At 37.0% G+C, this 19,786-nt stretch overlaps 1 protein-coding gene across 1 annotated transcript in view; it reads left to right on the top strand.

Annotated features, from left to right (window-relative positions):
* asic4b (acid-sensing (proton-gated) ion channel family member 4b) overlaps window positions 1-19,584 on the top strand; it is a 36,020-nt gene extending 16,436 nt beyond the window's left edge. Inside the window, exons 2-10 of the mRNA XM_027133395.2 lie at window positions 9,850-9,994; window positions 11,337-11,464; window positions 12,406-12,559; window positions 13,117-13,170; window positions 13,402-13,555; window positions 14,558-14,649; window positions 14,919-14,998; window positions 16,324-16,491; window positions 17,926-19,584. Coding sequence (XP_026989196.2) covers window positions 9,850-9,994; window positions 11,337-11,464; window positions 12,406-12,559; window positions 13,117-13,170; window positions 13,402-13,555; window positions 14,558-14,649; window positions 14,919-14,998; window positions 16,324-16,491; window positions 17,926-18,030 — 1,080 coding nt within the window. The 3' untranslated portion in view covers window positions 18,031-19,584. The remainder of the gene's footprint in view (window positions 1-9,849; window positions 9,995-11,336; window positions 11,465-12,405; window positions 12,560-13,116; window positions 13,171-13,401; window positions 13,556-14,557; window positions 14,650-14,918; window positions 14,999-16,323; window positions 16,492-17,925) is intronic.
* The last annotated feature ends 202 nt before the right edge of the window (window positions 19,585-19,786 follow it).

Here is a 19,786-nt window from a genome sequence, read left to right as displayed (position 1 = left end):
TGAAAAAAAATGAGATGAAACATTTAATTTATGTGTTTTTGCCTTGTGTATGTTTTGATTGGAACCAGTTCTTGTGCCACCGGCAGTCTTCACAATAGATCCAGTTTACTGTTATATTTAGACATAAAAGAGAACGGAGAGAGTGAGTGAGAGAGAGAGAGAGAGAGAGAGAGAGAGAGAGAGAGAGAGAGAGAGAGAGAGATGTCTTTCTCCCATAGACTGCTATGCAATTTTTGAACAGAATAGAACAGCTTGAGTAAACATGTACCACTACATGTTACATTTCCCTTTTGTGCAGAAGGGAAACAGAATAAGGCTATTTGTGTGTGTGTGTGTGTGTGTGTGTGTGTGTGTGTGTGTGTGTGTGTGTGTGTGTGTGTGTGTGTGTGTGTGTGTGTGTGTGTGTGTTTGTCCATCTCTCTTTCGTATGTATACCATGTTCGGAAATTGCTGTTTCTGTGAAACTGAATAGTAACTGTGAGACATTTTTAGGTACAGGATATCCCATTTTTTACCCTGCAAATGAGACATTCTTACTGAGCAAATAATCCATTTACACAGCATGAAAACATGCCAGAGATGCTGCACAGCCTGTTTCACAGTCCTGAACTGCTCTGCATGTAGAGTCAGACAGATCTTACAGGACAACGTGTCCCTTTATACTGTAGTAACTAATATCACTAATGTTCAGTGAGTGTATATATAATGTTAGAATATCTACAGTGTGTATATAGTATATGTGATTTGCTTTAATTTCCATTATATGTGTAGATATAGACTTAACAGGTGTATCCATTTGTTTTATAGGAGGTGTATGCTGTATACAACAAGAAAAATCTAATTTTAATATGAATAGTGTCATGGAAAGCCTGGAGTCTATCCCTGAACAGAATGCCAACCCATCACTGGGCACAATCACACACCTATTAACACACTATGAACAATTTAGAGATGTCAATCAGCCTACAATGCATGTGTTTGGACAGATGGAGGAAACCAGTGTATGCCAAGGATACCCCCAATTCACAGGGTGAACATGTGTACTCCATACATACTGGGCCGAGGCAGGAATCAGTCCCCCACATTATTATTTTAACATGAACAGGATGCTTAAGCTTGGGCAAAGGCAGAGTTAGAGGGTGACTTGAGGTAGCAGTGACTACCATTGAAATATCATTACTTACCCTTAACTAATAGGTCACTGTTATTTTTTCATTTTGGGGAAGAAATGCCATTTTGTTATTGATGTATATGTGATTCCAGGCAGCTTGACCATCAATTTGCCTGACATTTTATTTTTATTTGTCAGAGAAATTTAAAGAGCTATGATCGCTTTAATGCGTAGTAGATTAACCTGATGTCTAAATAGTGCTTGAGTCGGTACAATGTTTACTCCATCTATCAAGGTAATTCATTTACTCTTTCATTCATTCATCTAGAATATATGCTCCATCCTGGTCAGGATCATAATGGATCCAAAGCATGATGCATACACATACACAACGAATGGCAACGAGACAGATTCACTGTCTCAGGTTCAATCCTAAGCTTGAGTTCTTCAATTTGCTCCAACCTTCTAAAAACATATTTTTGGCGGGCTACATAAAATTGTCTTTTAGGTATGAATGAATGCACAGATTTGTAAGTTTAGTGCTCGATAATGGGCACGCATCACATCCAGGGTGCTTTCTCACCAGATCTACTGTATCCAGTAGATGACTTAGGCATAGTGGTTGCTAAAGGTGAAAGAAAAAATATTAAATAAATAAATACACTGAAACAGATAACTAATATAAAAACAAAATCAACACTTAAAACATGATCCTTGGTCAAGTTGCAAATACAAAAGATAAGAAGATATCTTAGCTAAATATGCACGGTGTGAAATAAAGTAGGAGGCTGTGAATGATTGCAATTGCAGTAGAGGCTGATTTTAATAAATTACCCAAGAAACAAATCCAAAATGCAAGACAAGGGCAGGGTCAAAAACATAACCTAGGTCAGGGTAAACAGAGCTAGCAAAAAAAAAAAGAACATTGGAAAAAGTAATACAAAAGATGTATTACTAGTGAAGTTTCAGATAAAAGCACTAAGCAGTGCTAGTTTGTGTCAATCCAGTATATAGTGCTGGTGATTATTAAAGACAGTTTCTACATACATTTCTACAAATTGTTGACTGTTATGTCCTGACAATGTACCAAACACACAGAATTTGCACATTTAGATAAAGCACACTATGCTGCAATCTTTCTGTCAGTCCTCCGGATACAGAAGGATTGGAGACAGACCTGTTCGCAGGATAGCTTCAAATGAAAGGGGTTTAATACATAAGGAAAACAAACATATCCACACTACACGGGGAACTAACGTAACTGATTAATGAATCCATGCTGCCATCGGCAATGCGGCTCACATATATACACAGAACAAGTCAATCACACAATGGGGAACAGGTGTGGTGACCGGGAGGAGCAGACGAAGGCGGGGCAGCTGATCCCTGACACTTTCGCACCCTTTAACAAGTCGTATAATCCTTGAATGTTAGTTAATAGACACATACTGTAGATCCACTCTAAACTTTTCTGAAATACAGATTAGATGAGTCTGACTTGCAAGGCATAATTGTGATTGAAAAATAGATTGAAAGCTGGAGCAGTGAGCTATTATGTTAATTAATGTGCAACATTAATTAAAAACAGGAAAACTCATTCATAAACAAAACGCCTGAAGCAGGGCTGGTAGCGCTAATGTCTCCTGTGCGTCCCTGACACATATGAACACACACATAATCATCCTGGGTATCACGCTGCCACTCTGGATTACCTATCACAGCTGCTAGCCCAAAGCTCCCAGGATCCTCCTACTCTCATTAAAACACTTCTTCCTCCTCTTCTTCTTCTTCCTCAGCGCAAAACTATGAGAACACTGGAAACACTAGAAAAGGAAAGCTTGGGCCATATTCATTTAACATGCATTTTGTGTCTAATTCTACATACATTCTTAACCACATCATTTAAGCACAAGCATTAAAACAATTAATTATCCACTTGGAACATATTGTTTCAGAGGAAATTCCCCAAGCCATTTATAAGCTCTGTTTCTTTAGAGTTTCCTAACTGCTTTACTGGTTAGCACGCTAACTGCACATGTTGCCTATGGGCTAGCATGCTAATGGTTGCTAAAAAAAGTCATAAAATTATGTTGGCTCCACTAAACCCAGTTTGGAAATTAATATTAATATTAGTTAATACAAATATTAATTAGTTGTTATAGTTTTACTTATGAGATGATTATGTTTATGTTAAAAATGTTAAAAATATTTTAAAATCTCATTTCTATCCACCGTGTAAAGTATGCATGAAGACTACAAAAACTTCCAGCCCGAGGTGAGAAAAAAGGATTAACCTAAACACAGTTATATTGGAAATGTAAAGCTAATTACAATAATATTATATTATATAAAGTAATTCACTAATCAGTGTGAAAATTCTTTAATTGATTTACATGCTACATACTAAGCTCCATAAGAGCGCTAATCGCAATAGCTACATACAGTATACCCAACCGGAGGCATACAGTAGCAATTGTTGCTACTTCTTTCTGAGCTTTAATCCTTTTTGTAATTTCTATAAATATATTCAACACGAGGTAACATTTAAAAGAATGAGATTTTAAGATTTTCTTCTATATTTGGAACTGTAAACAGGAACTAATCAAAGTTGCTAGTTGGGAAAAACGTTGGGTTAATGTCGCTCCAAATGTTTGGTCCTCGTCCATTAATTTGTGCCTTGATCATTTTTTGTCACTTTACACTTTTTTTGATCATGAATTTGTCACTTTACCACATCATACTCAGTTTGCATAAAACTCTGAAAATCTGCATCCACTTTGTCATGTCATCGCTTGCTCTTGTTGCTAAAATTGTAGCTCTTTGTCATGAGCGAACCTAGAAAATGAGTGCTTGTTGGACGTACTGTATTGTTGCTTGCTCCTGTTTACAGAGAATAAGAGATTCCACACACTCTTCAACCCATTTTACCCACCAGAGGCAGTTAAATAGCCATATATGTGTCTACGCATGCATGTTGAGATCTTCTAACAAGCTTAAGAAGTTTATGTGACCTGTGGTGCAGTATTTACAATAAATCCTGCTGTCATGACACATCTCATGAACACAGGATTACTGATATTACAAGCATTATTTGTAGGACACAACAGAGCATCTATTAACTCTTAGACAGTTTTTATCTACTGCATGTTCTACTGGTTGGCACTGATGTTTGGATATTTGCTTCTAATAAGCTCCGGGGCGTTGAATGCTTTCTCCTGTGTGTGGATATTATTTACCGTCTACATTCACTGAGTTGGTACTCTGTCTCTCTTTTAAAGTGTGTTGGGCTTTGTTGTTGAATGCTCTGTGGTGAGCTGAGAGGTTTCCTGTTGATTGTGCAGAACAATACTGCTGTCTTTTCTCCCATAAACTGTTCCACATTCACATGGTACGTTTTGCTAGTTTACTGAGCTTAGGCTAATAGAAGTATAATTAGAACCCTCTAGAGGAGGAATATGTAAAGAGTATATTTATATACTTTTTTATATATATATATTTATATAATTTATATATAGAAATATTTAACCTGAAAAGTAGCACTGGTGCAGTGTAAGAAGACTTGGATAGTTATTACTTTTATTTACTTTAATAGTTATTTTTGTTAATTAAGTCCATTAATTGTCTTAAATTTAAATGAGCAATAATACTGTAGTTAACTCAGGTTTGCAAATTAAGCCAATTTCTTCAGCTTTGTTAAGTCAGTGCAGACTGCACCATGAAATTGTAGAATATGTTTATCATACGCACCTTGAATTAAACTAGAGCTAAGATAAAAACAAACGGACATACGTGTAACTTGGTAAGCCGTTAACGAGTAATGTATATAATAATAATAATAATAATAATAATAATAATAATAATAATAATAATAATAATAATAATAATAATAATTAGAATAATTAGAATTAGAAACATACAATCAATCAATCAATCAAATAAATAAATAAATAAATAAATAATTTTGCTGAACATTTCAAGGTGCACCTAATTGGATTCTATAATTGTGTAAAATGAATCCATAATGAATGAGTTGGAGGAGAAAGTGATTTCCATCTAAGTAAGATTAGATGCCGGGCCAACAGTATTTAAAAATGCTACAAGGTCAGCGTTAAAAATTGGGCCATGATGAAGTAAGAGGAAGGACTCCAAAAATTGCCGCATCTGCAGCAGGTTTAAAGGAGCTTTTAGTGATGGAACAAAACTAACAGAATGAGAAATATCCAAAACTCCTAAATGGCAGGAAAGCACATGGGCATTAACATCACTACACAACTTAGCTAGTTGAGTGCAATGGATACATGAAATTGAATCACATTTATGTAGACAAGAACTTTCCAGATAACACAGTTCACCAACCTGGAACTGGATTTTCTAGCCTCTCCATCGACTCAGCGTGGGCAGATATTATTATGCTTGCCAGCTCAGCCAGGCTGCCAGCTGTCAGTCACACCATCTCATTCTGCAACTGGATCCCAAATACTGAATCATGTATTTGTTTCAGCTAAGGGAGCAAAGTCATTTGCATGCTGGCATTGCAGGGCATATCTAGCAGTTGTCCAGTTGGGGGCGTTTCCACACTGGAGAGAGATACCCGCCACAGATGTTTTCCTCAGCTGCCCGGTGCCCTTTTGGGCAAGAGAGATATATCAACCACCTGGAACCGAGTGCAGTCCATCTGGACCTGAAGCACTTATTGCCAGTTTTCAGCTATTGCCATTTTCTAGTACACTCAGACAATTTTGTCAAATGGTCAGTTATATTATAAGGGTGGTGGTGGTCTAGTATTGTCTAGACCAGTACTGTTTTTTTACTGGGAGCAATTCATATGATAGGCCAAAGGGCCATAATTGTTGGCTCAAAATGTTTGGCAACGACTGGGTTTCACTTCTTTCACAGGTTGTTAAAACATTAGCAGCTTCTTCCCTGAGAGAGTGTGCTGTTTAAAAAGCAAGGTGAGATTTGACATCCCAACCAGGTTGTCTGAGTGTGTGGACCTCAGACTGAGTTTATACCCCAACCAAGGCCAAAAAACATTTCAGAATGAAAGAGTCCCTAGCATCGGTGCTATGTTTTCCCACAGGTGGAAATTGTTCTGTGAATGCTGTTGATTTGATTTTCTGGACCGTGGTATATATACCAGCTCCCAGGGTTTTGACCTTACTTCATGGATTGTTGAACAGCTGCAAGTCTTCATGTATCCTGAATGTACTGTATATATGGCAGCTTTTGCAGTGCAACTCCATCTGCCACAATCCTCAAGAAGCCCTGTTATTGACATCCCTTGCATAATCTAGTGATAATCTTGCCTTGTGCTAACTGGAGCAATTTGCATGAGATGATTGTTTGCAAGTATTTATATCTAGATCTTGATCTATTATAATGTAACCTTTACACAGTGTCAAGTTCATCATAGACACACGAAAATGCTTATGAATTTAATTATCAAGTGTACCAGTTTGGTGAAAAAGGTTCTAGTGAATTATGGTTGTATAGAGGCAGTATTTTAATTAGAATATCTGAGCATGCATACAAGGAGGTAGTCATTTATCATTTCTTATATTTTCATTTGTGGTTATGTTTTTACAAAATAACAACATAGTCAGAATAGTTCAAGGTAAACTGTTCGAGCATTGATAGCTAAAGAAATTCGAAATCGAAATTGTCTTATCCTAAGACACAGAGTGAAAATGTTGAGGAATTGTCAATAAAATTTTGAGAAAAAACACGTTTTCCATTCTATTAGAAAATGCAGGGAAACTTTAAAAAAATAAACTTATCCGTGGTAATTTCACATACACTATAGATGTAGTGAGAAGACTTCAGTTGAAAATGCTGGGCTATTTCTTTAAGACGGTTTCAGTCTTTTCCTATAGCAGGTATTGGCAAGGGAGTTGACAAGGCTATATTAAAAAAAGTATTGCAACTCAGCACTGGTTGGAAGCATGCAGAGATATGTGTGTTTTCCATTACATACATTTATACTGTGTCACATTCACTGTTAAATGAGAGGGAAATAATTCAGCAAGGGTAATAAGAGTTGCCACATGCTAGTACTTTACTTTGCACAGTACTTTGTCCTGCAGAGGTAATTAAAGCTAAATACAAACATACTGTATATGCGTTCTTGTTCTTTCTCTTGTAGCATCTTGTAGCACCACCTTTCATGGAAATAAACAAAAACTGCTTTAAGTAGTTTGGTTTTAAAATGATCAGCACCTTACAATGAACAGGTTCAACTCCTGGCCTTCATCATCCTCTTAACAGTGTGGGGAGGCAGGTTGCAATTTGCTCATGGTAGATTTCAGACATTTGAAAATTTTTGTTATAGCCCTACTGCTATTCTTAATTGTTCTTAAAAATTTTTGTTTACCATCAAAATGAGGTAGTTTCTAATATTAACTGAGGGCAAAATTTGTTGTTTTGTGTTCAATCCATGTTTTATTGGATGTGGTCATTTTTGCTCATTTTATGACAGGTGACATTTACATTTGCATTTCCTGCATTTGGCAGATGCCCTCATCCAGAATGACATACAAAATTGCTTTTAAGTCTCTATGATAAATACATTAACGCTGGTTCACCAGGTTACAGACTTAGGATACCATCAACCTAAAACACTGTTCAGTTTTTTTTTTTTTTTTTACATATAGGACAAACAGTGGAAAAATGTTAGATCAAGTGTTTCAGGAAGAGGTACTGTAGGTCTTCACCTGTCGTTTGAAGATAGCCAGTGATTCAGATGTTCGGACATCTATTGAAAGTTCATTCCACTACCTCGGTGCCAGAATAGAAAAGAGAATTGCTGTATACCTGCGTGTTACCCTGAGAGATGGTGAACAGTCGAGCAGTGCTGGTAGATCTGAGGAAGCGAGGTGTAGTGCGAGGAGTGATAAGAGCTTTGAAGTAAAAGGGAGCAGGTCCATTTTTGGTTTGTAGGCAAGCATCAGTGTTTGGAATCTGATGCGTGCAGCTACCGGAAGCCAGTGGATGGAGCGCAGAGGTGGAGTGGTGTGTGAAAACCTACAAGCCAATGCAGCTAGTCAAGTCCTGCATTCTGGATTATTTGCAAAAGAATAATTGTGTTTATTCTGTAAGTAGACCTGCTAGCAGTTAGTTGCAGTAGTCCAGTCTTGAAATGACAAGACACTAATACTGGTAATAATTCTGGTAGTATCCTATAAACAGGTCCTTGATGAAAAACATTTTAAAAGCATTTGCATGTCACATACACAAATTTCTGTATACATTTAGGCATTTCCATTAGATTTGATTTTGTCTGTTTCATTTATTGGAATAATATGCTATTATGACTACATTGTGATCTGCGGACCCTTTTAGTGACATTATAATCATTGTCCAGGTGCAATCATGATATTATGTATTGCCTGAATCAGAAAATATGGACAGAAAGACAGAAATGCTGTAAAATGCTATTAAATGCTTGTAGATAAAGTGATGAACAGAGAGAAAGAGGGAGTAGGGGGAGGGATGTTCTGCATTCTCTATATGCTTTACACTGTACAGAGATTCTCTTGGCCTTCGGGGTAAGGAAGGTGCAGGTTTAATCCCATCTGCTTCGCATTGGCTTATCGTAACATCTGTCGAGGTACAAGGCTGACTCATGTGGAGGAAGGTGTATCAGATTCAGTAGTGAAATTTTGTCTGTCTCGTTCTTCTGGGGTTTTCTGGGGTTTTCAGCTTAAATTTTTTGCGGAAAAAGAAAAAACCTGGAGAAGTTCTGTTGGACAAGATGAGTTTCTGCACCATGGATACAGATTAGTTATTTTAAGAAATGTCTTTATATATATATATATATATATATATATATATATATATATATATATATATATATATATATATATATATATAAGCTTTCTAGCTATTATAAAGACTGATACAAAATCACAAATTTTTGAGCCTTAGATAAATATTATTAGATGTTTCAGAATCTATATTGGATTTGTCGGTTTTGGTAATTATCTTTAGAGTAAAAGAAATAAAAAATTACACAAAGCCCACATACTCATTAATTGCAAATCAACCAGTGCTGATCTTTGGCTTCTGGCTGAAACAAAGCTTTTGTAATGACCCCTTAAAGACCAAATCAATCACAGCATGCTGACAAAGCCACTAGAAGTTACTTTAAAAGGGAAGGACTGCAGAATGAGTATAATTGTCTGTAATTGTCCCTGTCTGGCCAAGAGGAAGAGGAATGTACTACTGGACGTATGGCAACTGTTAAGTCATAATGGTTCTTAACTATGGGCTGCAATATTTACAACCAAATTGCTTGCTTTGGCAACTGGTATGTGATGCATGTGCTCAAAAACAGGTTTTAATTTATAGCAAGATACAAAAACGAGAGAGACTACACATCATGTGCTTCTTCTTTTTCCTTCTGCTTGATTTTACAAATTCTTCATCACAAAGGACCATGTGCTGTGTGATTCATTAAAAGGCACAGAGGAATGTTGCATAAGCATCGCTGGCTCTTCTAAACGAAAAAATACATTAACAGAACAGCCGTACATTGTCTCTCCTACTCAGATGACATCCAGTGCCAGACAAAAGAGAGTGGCGCTTGATTTTGACTGAATATGAAGTGCACTGCTAATGTACATTCATGGACATTTTGTGAATATTTTCTGAAATTTATGCTGTTTATGAAATGTGTCTCATGAAACACGAAAGCAACAAGAACTATATATTGATGTGTTATGTTTGTTTCTCTAATGCAGGTGTACACACGCTATGGGAAATGCTACACCTTCAACGGGAATAAGACCTCACCAAAGCGGACTCGGCAGGGTGGTATGGGGAATGGCTTAGAGCTGATGCTGGATATACAACAAGACGAATACCTCCCCATTTGGAGAGAAACCAGTGAGTCCTTGCAAAAGTACTGTTAGGAATTGAATTGCGATGTTTGTTGAATTTCATTTGTTGTTGGTGTCAACAGTGTCAATGTACTTTAACACTTCCATTTTAAATATTATTTATTTGTATTATACTAGATTATAACTGGAAATTCATACTTACCATAAAACATACTTATTAAAGTACCCATTACTATTCGTTTTTGGACTCAACACATTAACTGTATGCAAAACATTTAATCAAATCCATAACAGTTTGTATGAACACCAGAGACAATTATTTTAATTACTTAGCCACTTACCTTTTATAAATTAAAGAAAGTTTGTTAATTAAAATCTTAAAAAACTTCTTCATGACATAAACTGATTCTCTAGGATTTTCCTTAAATGAAATCATAAGAAAAGATATGAACATGACTACTCTGATCTCTAAACAGGTCTAACCCATGGTGAACCTCTTGGATCTTTTCACTTGACTTGAGTTCTGCAAATAGTTTCTGCTATCTTTGTAATGTCCGCACGGGTAAATGTACTCAAGTACATGCAATTGCTTTAAGGTCTTTTTTTATTGTAAAATAAAACTATTCAAACTATTTGCATTTTCACTCCGTTGAATGTTTTCTATGCTAATGGATAGATGGATGGGTGATAGATAGATGGATGGATGGATGGATGGATGGATGGATGGATGGATGGATGGATAGATAGATAGATAGATAGATAGATAGATAGATAGATAGATAGATAGATAGATAGATAGATAGATAGATAGATAGATAGATAGATAGATAGATAGATAGATAGATACTGTAGATAGGTGATAAGATACTACTTGAGGTGCTCTGTGTTTACTGCTTCCTCACAAGACCACAGGATAGAACTGTATACTATTTGCAACAGACACAAGTAACTCAAGTAACCTCATGTATACAATGAAAGTCCTGAACCTCCTTAGCTTTGGCCAGTGCATTTTTTTGTCCAATACATTCTAAGGTTTACAATTACAATTTTATATATGCCAACTTGTACAGTTTATAAAGCTCCATTTATACCCACTATCATCTCAAGGTGCTTTACATAAAGTTGTTATTTCAACCAGAAAATGTTTTCAATTATTTTTTTTAAATGTTTCAGTTTGAGTGCACATAAAATCTTAAGAAGCCTCTAATGATTTATAGCATGCAAGATAATCAGCAGGGGAGAAAAGAAAATGAGAATGCAACGCCTTTACCTAATACTATTCATCATGTATTCAGTGGAAATGTGGTGAATAGTTGGATATACACCAGTCAGTACTTTAACATACAAACATGCTGAGGTAATGCGGCTTGCTGTCGCTGTCTCCACAGATGAGACCACTCTGGAGGCTGGGATTCGTGTTCAGATTCATAGTCAGGACGAGCCTCCCTATATCCATGAGCTGGGATTTGGAGTCTCACCAGGATTCCAAACCTTCGTATCCTGCCAGGAACAGAGGGTATGGTCCAGTCCAGAATGTAATAAAATATTCTTCTGATAAACAAGGGAACAAGGCCACACAGTTATAGCTCTGATGAGAATGCTAGTAAAGCATTTATTTATTTATTTTTGCTACATTTTATAATATCCAAGGGATTTTTTTTTAATACTGAGAAAGTTATGACCAGAGTGCAGAAGCCATTGCTCAACACTCCAGGGGCAGTTTATGGTTACGGCCTTTTCTCAAATCCAACACCAAATTACAAGCACAGAACCGTTCCTGCTGTGCAGCCCTCTCCTCCTGACTCCAGTAATATATGGATGGACAAGGTAAAAAGTTACTAAACTTTTAAACATGTATCTTGTGTTCAATAAATTAGGCATGTAAGCAGATATGCATAGATTACACAATGCACTTGCTTTTTCCCATGTTGCCTACATCGTCTAGATATGTGCATCAAGAGACTAAGCTTGCAATAAAAAAAAATATTTTTTACTTTCAGATAGGAAGCTTGCAGGAAAAAGAAAAATCACCTTTATTAACATGAGCATGAGGCGCTGGGTGACGCATTTACAAGGTTCATTCATCCATCCTAAGTAGCTGCCCAGGCAGGATTATTAGGCTGCATTTCTGATTATATGTTGGGAAATAGAACCAACTGTATTCATTAGGAGATAATGCAAACAAAACCTAAAACAAACAATATTTGCAGCATTACAGATACCAGATGTAGCTTTTTTTGTTGTTGTTGTTGTGTTTAAGGATGCCACCTGTGGCTGGAGATCATTCATTCTTGTGAATTTTACCCCAATTTTTCACTGACAAATTTTCACTTCTCAGTGATTGGACGAATTCTGCTTCACTTCACATTTGGATGAAAGGATCTGCACAACGTAAAATCTGTAATATTATGAAGAGATTTCTCCTCTAATGTTCTCTGTGTGTAATCATCCCTTTAGCTGTCGTACCTGCCTCAGCCGTGGGGAAACTGCCGCGCGTCGACAGAGCCAGTGATCCCCGGATACGACACGTACAGCGTGAGTGCCTGCAGACTGCACTGCGAAAGCGTCCAGGTGCAGAGAGAGTGCAACTGTCGGATGATACACATGCCAGGTGTGTGTGTGAATGTTAAGAAGCGCCTATGTATATGCACTCAAGAAACTTGATAAGCTGCTATTAATGTGCATGTCTCGTCTGTAAACTCACACTTATTGACTGGCACAGGCTATCAGTAGACCCATCAATCATCTTCACACTTGTCAGTCAAAGCCGCTGCAAGAAATGGGATTTGGGGGCCATTTATGTAATGAGCTTTCCACTTAGATGAGCCAGTCGTATGCAAGAATGACATACCTCAATGCCATTCGCACTTCTTTCCTTGCCATTGCTCTTTCTATCATTCTTGTCTGATCATTGTAATTATTTTTTTTTTGAAAAATGTTACTGGCCTGAGGGTATTAATCAGATTATATCTTATAGAAAGGAGTATAAATCATCCATTCATTTACCGACCGTGTCATATCTATTCATCTTTCCATTTACCATCAAGTCCTACATCTACATAAATCATTCCTATTCATGTAACACTTACAGCATTCACATTCATACACATTGGAAGAATTTGCATCTTTTGCTCTATGCTTTTCAACACGACAAACTTCTTTCTGCAGGAAAGGCGGATATCTGTACACCTGCAAAAGTGAAATGTGCCGACAGAGCGCTCGGTAAGATCTGCTACAAAAACACTGATTAATAATCATTTGATTTACCTAACACTCCATGACGATAGATTTCGTTCTATCCGTATCATTTAATACTTTATGGCCATGTGTGTACCAGATTAGTCATTGAATCTAGTGTTCTTACACGCAATATACTGTAGTTTTATAAAAAGTGTAATATGGTGTTATTATATGCACTTTAGTTACAGATCTGCATTTTTGTTCCTCATAAAGCTTTGCTGGAGATAAGTACAGGAGACTCATGTGTTTGTGAGACACCGTGTAACGTCACACGCTATGGAAAAGAGCTCTCGATGGTTAAAATTCCCAGCAAAGGGTCGGCACGCTTCCTCTCTCGCAAGTACCACAAAACGGAGGAGTACATCAGGTGACTTGTACGCACACACATCTATACACACGTTTTCATATTAGTCCTTTGCGGGGACCTATATAGTATGACTTCATTTAAATCTGGCATGTGTTAGCCTAGTGGTTAAGGTGTTGGGCTAGCAATTGGAAGGTTGTGAGTTCAATCCCAGGTCCACTAAGCTGAAACTGTTGGGTCCCTGAGCATGGCCCTAAACCTTTTTTGAACAACTGTTAAGCACAGTTGTATAAAAATGAAATAATGTAAGCTGCTATGGATAAGGGTGTCTGCCAAATTTCGGAAATGTAAATGAATCTCAGACAGCATCAATCTAAACCTAAACCAAAGCATGTTTGACATATTTGATTTTTTTTTAATAAAATGTGTAATATGATATTCCCTTATGGGAATTGGGAGTTATGGGAATTGAACTGGTTTGCAAATCTCATGAGAACATCTGGGCTTCAGAAATCTAGAAAACACACACACACACACACACACACACACACACACACACACACACACACACACACACACACACACACACACACACACACACACACACTCACACACACACACACACACACACACACACACCGTAATTTCTAGTTGGTTAATATGACAAAAAGAGCTCCTTCCAAAATAATAATTAACTGTGTATTCAAATACAGCAGGAAGAAATAAGCTTGCCAGGGAAAAAAATGTAAAATCTTTTCGCTGTCCGAGCTTCTATGATAATCACGACGTCTCTCTCGATTTCCTTCACTATTGTTTGTAAAACTGCAATATTGAAAATGAAAATGTAATTTGGCTCCTCCATGCATCGGCTAAATGAAGTAGCGCTTTTTAAATAGATTGCTTTAAATTGAGATTATGTTCGTTCCAGTAATTATTTTTTCCCCTGTATTCGCCTTTATTTATAACAACACAATAAGCGACATCTTCCCATTTTTTAAGGCGATAGGATATTGAATGTTTCTATTAAGAATGTCATGGTTTTGCTGCTTATCTCCAATACTGCAGGGACAACTTCCTCGTCCTGGATGTTTACTTTGAAGCGCTGAACTACGAAACGATCGAGCAGAAGAAAGCATACGACATAGCTGGACTGTTAGGTGGGATTTTGTCGTGTACACAAACGCTCCAGGTGTTCTTATGATGCCATTCACACACCATTTGTTCACTGCATATAAAGATCACTTTTCTAAATGTTGCACTAAAGTAAGCAGTAAAAATTGGAATTGCTTTCGTTTTTAAAGCTAGAAGACCAAATTGCAAAAGTGAATCATTAGCACATCATTAAAAGTATTGGTTTCTAGCGATATGCTTGCACTTTCATTCTCACCCTCAGACAAAGCTTTTCTTTTGTCTGTCTGACATTCAGGGGACATTGGAGGCCAGATGGGACTTTTCATTGGAGCCAGTGTTCTCACAATATTAGAGATACTCGATTACATCTACGAGGTACAGTTTATCATTGTTGTTACACCCTATTACACCCTCTTTTGAAGGTACGGTGCATAGAATCTTTTGTTAATAATTTTATAATAGGACATTTGAGTTGAAGGACAAAACATACTTTATAATATGCTGTTTCTGAGGTGCTCTGAATCAGGCTGACAATCCTGTAATAGGAATTCACAGTCAGTGCTGTGTTGCTGTGTCTGTGTCTGAAATCTCACCTCGTGTATGCACAAATATTAAATGTCATCATATCTCAACTACAGGGATGAACAAATCTGAGAGAGAGAGAGAGAGAGAGAGAGAGAGAGAGAGAGAGAGAGAGAGAGAGAGAGAGAGAGAGAGAGATATTATAAACAAACCAAACATCAGTCAGAGAATGAGAATTGATATAATATTTTAAAACTTGTAAAACGTTTAAATCAATTCAATGTTATTTGTATAGCAAGTTAAACAATGGACATTATCACAAAGCAGCTTTACAGAAGTATATAAATTCAGAATATAAATTATACATTTTAAATTGATCCTTAATGAGCAAGCCTGAGGCAATTGTGACACAGAACAAACTCCCTGAGATGATATGAGGCAGAAACTTTGAGAGGAACCAGACTCAAAAGGGAACCCATACTGATCTGGGTGACACCCAGTGTGATTATAAAATATGTCCTGTCTATAACTGCAGAAAATATAGTGCAAATGTGTATCCAGGTCATTCATTCTAGTTTTAATATAAATCATCTTTTTGAAGTAAACTGATGGAGACCTGAGTGCATAACTGTTCATGGAACTTGCTATCCTAAAGCCATCAGCATGGTTTCTAAATGGTACCGTCCAGAGCAATCCCAGGTACCTCCAGACTCTACATAGGGAACATCCTCAACAGCAATGTGAGGCCTCCATGTAATGAGACTCGAGGAAGTACGGCATGGATCAGGGAGGTCAGGAGAGGAGTATTGGTCAGGATCAATGGTGTCTTAGGATTAGAGAGAGAGAGAGAGAGAGAGAGAGAGAGAGAGAGAGAGAGAGAGAGAGAGAGAGAGAGAGAGAGAGAGAGAGAGATAGAGAGAGAGAGAGAGAGAATTTTTATTCCATACTAAATGTCTTTTTTATTACATTTTATACACATTCTCTTTTTTTCTTGTTTTGATTAGTTTTTTGTGTTAAGCAAGGTGCATTTTAGAAGAGAGTGGAAAGTACTCTATAAGTATTCACTGTTATTAAATAACATTAGACTGGGTGGTATTACAGATTTTCTCTCACGGTATTCTCTCTCTCTTTTCTTAGTTGCTAAACAGTCTTTAATCATATTTCTGTCCCACATTCAGGTAATCAAATACAGGATCAAAAGACTCCTGAGACCACAGAAGCACAAGAACCAGCAGAGCCTGAGGAGCCAGACGCAGAAAACAAAGAACCTACATGACCTGAATCTTAGAGCCCAGCTAACACCGAGCACCATTGCAACAGTCAGACTAGAGGAATTTAAGCCCAAAGTAAGTCTGGGGAAATGAAGAAAACTATACATGAAGCTTCTTACAGTGGAAGAAGTCTCTAGCATTAAATATCTTATTTACAAGTAAAGCAATGAGCGAATATGAGCAGATTTACTGAAAACTGTCACAATGGCTACAGTTCGTGAGGTTCTGTTCACAAAAGTAATATCATATAGGTCAGTTTTTAATGTCACTACACATTACAACAATTGCATTGTATTGTAAGTGTATTATCCTGACATGAAATCAACCAATCATGGGGCAATCATGCAGCTCATGCAGACTCTTTGACCGTGTTATAGGTGCTGGTGGTAGACCAGCGGATCTCCAGGGATTTGCAAGCACAAGTCTATAGAGAATCCATAAAATGGTGTTTAAAAAACTATTAAGTGGCAGTTATGTAGAGGGAAAGAGCTTGTTGATGAAAGGAAACAGATGAGAATGGCCAGGCTGAACTAGAACACTTTAAATAAGCAGAAAGGCATCACATAACACAACGCATCAAGCCTTGAGGCGGAAAAACTTCAACAGCAGAAGATCACACAGGGCTCCTGTTCTTTAAAACACAAACTAAAGTCGGATGTTAAAGATCATACCAAAACAGCTGGCCTAGTTAATGTTTTCTTTTGCTACAACATGCAAATGGTAGGATACGGATTTGGCACTAAGCAAGCATGTGAGTCCAAGAATCCAATCTGCCTTGTGTTAACAGTTCAGGCTAGTGGTGTTGGTGTACATATTTAGCATGTTAAGCTCAATCAAGTATTGTTGCTGAATGTGCATCCCTTTATGGCTACTTGATCAAAGTCAGCATGATAATGTTGTCACCATCTCTATAATACTATCTGTATCCAACTATAAGAATGTGGTAGAATTTGAGATAGGAATAATCCCTATAAAAAGGAATAAGTCTGGTATTCCTAAAAATGTGGCTTGTGAAAGTACTGTATATGTAGTAAAAAGTTTTTTTTAGCATCTCCATAAATGCAGGTCTTACGAGGTTTTCCTGGTATACAGTGGCTCATACCTCCAAAAGTGGGCCAAGAAAGGTCAACCGGTGAACCAAAGATGGGGTGATGGTCATTGATGCATGTGGGGAGTGAAGACTAGGCCATCTGGTCTGATCCTACAGAAGAGCTAGTGCAGCACATATTGAAAAAAACTGAAAAAGTTCATGCTGGCTATGTTAGAAAGGTGTCAAAACACACAGTGCATCACAGCTTGTTGTGTATTGGGCTGCGTAACTGTAGACAGTCAGAGTTCCCATGCTGACCCCTGTACATCACTGAAGGCACCTACAACTACAAAAAGTAGAACTAGTATAACACAATATTAGGCAGATGGTTTTAATGTTATGGCTGATCGTTATACACATATTAATAGCACAGTATATGCAGTAGGTTCTAACAATTGACATCTATTTTGTATCAACAGGAGGCTAATGATGGGACGAGAGGTCAACCCCATAGTGTATTTCCAGCTTCAGTGTTACCAAACCATCACACACAAGCCACTGGACAGCAGGACTTTGCTTGCTAAGAGATGATTTCTCTATAGTTTTCATTACTGTTTACAATAATTTCTCATTAGACTTTTGGCCCTTGGTTGGAACCACACACTGGAATTAGATGTTTCTGTTTATCACCTGTAAAAGCTGCAGCCAAAGTCAAACCCACGGGGAGCTCACAGTGAATGCCCCTTTTCAGCCAGTGTAAAGGTATGTGGCTAGGTGGGGGGTCAAACTGGCTTAAACCGCCTCCGTTACATCAGCACGTGGTTGCATTGGCATCGTCCTGCAGTAGCACCGGTGGAACAAGGCCAATTTGATTCACACATGCTCTTATACTGCATGTAAGATATGTTCTTCAGTAGATGCATAGCATTTTTAAGGAGGTTATATTTTATTTATTTATCGGATTTAATTCTCTTACTCGAGAAAAACAAGCACAACACTTTTTTAATCAGAAGGGTGAAATTCCCAAAAACTTGTGTCCTTCATTTTTTAGGTTTGCATTTAATATAAAAATATAATAATAATAGTAATAATAACAATCATCTATTAATTAAATATATGAATAAATAATATTTAATACCTGCAATATGAAAATTGCTTTTTATCTTTTACTTTTTCCATTGAATTTTATTTGACTTTTTTAATATTTTTGTATTATTTTGCATACCCAGTAAAGCATCTTTACGCTACATTTACAGTCCTTAAGTATTTTTAGAGAGGTTTTGCATTTTCCAGAAAATTAGACCAGTAATCCCTCATGCCACACAAAAAAAAAAAAAAAACAACAACCTCAGATCGCATTCACCTCAAGGATACAACACAATTTTATTTTCTTATTTTATTTTGCTGATAGGACGACCAGAAAGGACTGAACTGCTGTAGAATGAAATTTATCATTTCTTAGTGCACTAGATGAGAATTTTTAACACACCTGTTGGAGCATCGCTCACATTTTCTTGTCTTGACTGATTCATTCATTCATCTTCTTACAGAGCTTATAAATACACGCAGTCATGTTATAGACCTTTGCTGGGAAATGCCAACCGCAGTTCTTATGAAAAGAGTCATACTGAAAATGCCAGCTTTGCCAACAGGGCTAAAGTGAGTTGGCTGAAGTGTTCAGTTAAATAATTTTGTTACTTTTCCATGTGTCATGTTTCTTAGAATAAAACAATAGCCTATAGTGCCTCTGGGAGCCAGATACTAATAACAGCTCATCCTAGATTCAAAGGAAAATCAATATTTGCTCAAATATTGCCTGTGGATATGGGATATGGATCAGCATGATTTTTTTTTGTGCGTAACAAAGATACTAGCCTCTCTTTTTGTTCATTTTTTAAAAAGCACATAAAACATTAAATCAATAAACTAATTTTTGTTTGAAGAACAGAAACGAAGGCTGACTAATTGGATGGTTTTAGAAATTCATTTCACATACGTTTAATAAGAACACACTGCCAGTCAAGAAATGGTTTCATTTCAGAATGTCAGCAGAGTGAATGGGACTTATCAGACGTTTCATCCTTACTTATAATGATATCATTTCTAATTTAAAAGTAAAAAAAAAATCATAAGGATACCTGATTACAGAGTGAGACATTCACTGAGACACTGGCTGCATGGAAGAAGAGTTGTTCTAGTGAAGTGATGTATTTGACTTTCATGCCATCTAGTGACTATTATTAAAACTACAAAAAAAGGACACAGTTACATGATATGTAGTATTTATATTTTTATCACAAATAAAATAAAATGAACTTCTCTTCGGACTCAAACATGGGA

Source organism: Tachysurus fulvidraco, chromosome 5 (genome assembly GCF_022655615.1).
Source record: "Tachysurus fulvidraco isolate hzauxx_2018 chromosome 5, HZAU_PFXX_2.0, whole genome shotgun sequence".
NCBI lineage: Eukaryota > Metazoa > Chordata > Actinopteri > Siluriformes > Bagridae > Tachysurus > Tachysurus fulvidraco.
The sequence above is the reverse complement of the archived record's forward strand: the minus strand, read 5'-3'. Positions and strand labels throughout refer to the sequence as shown.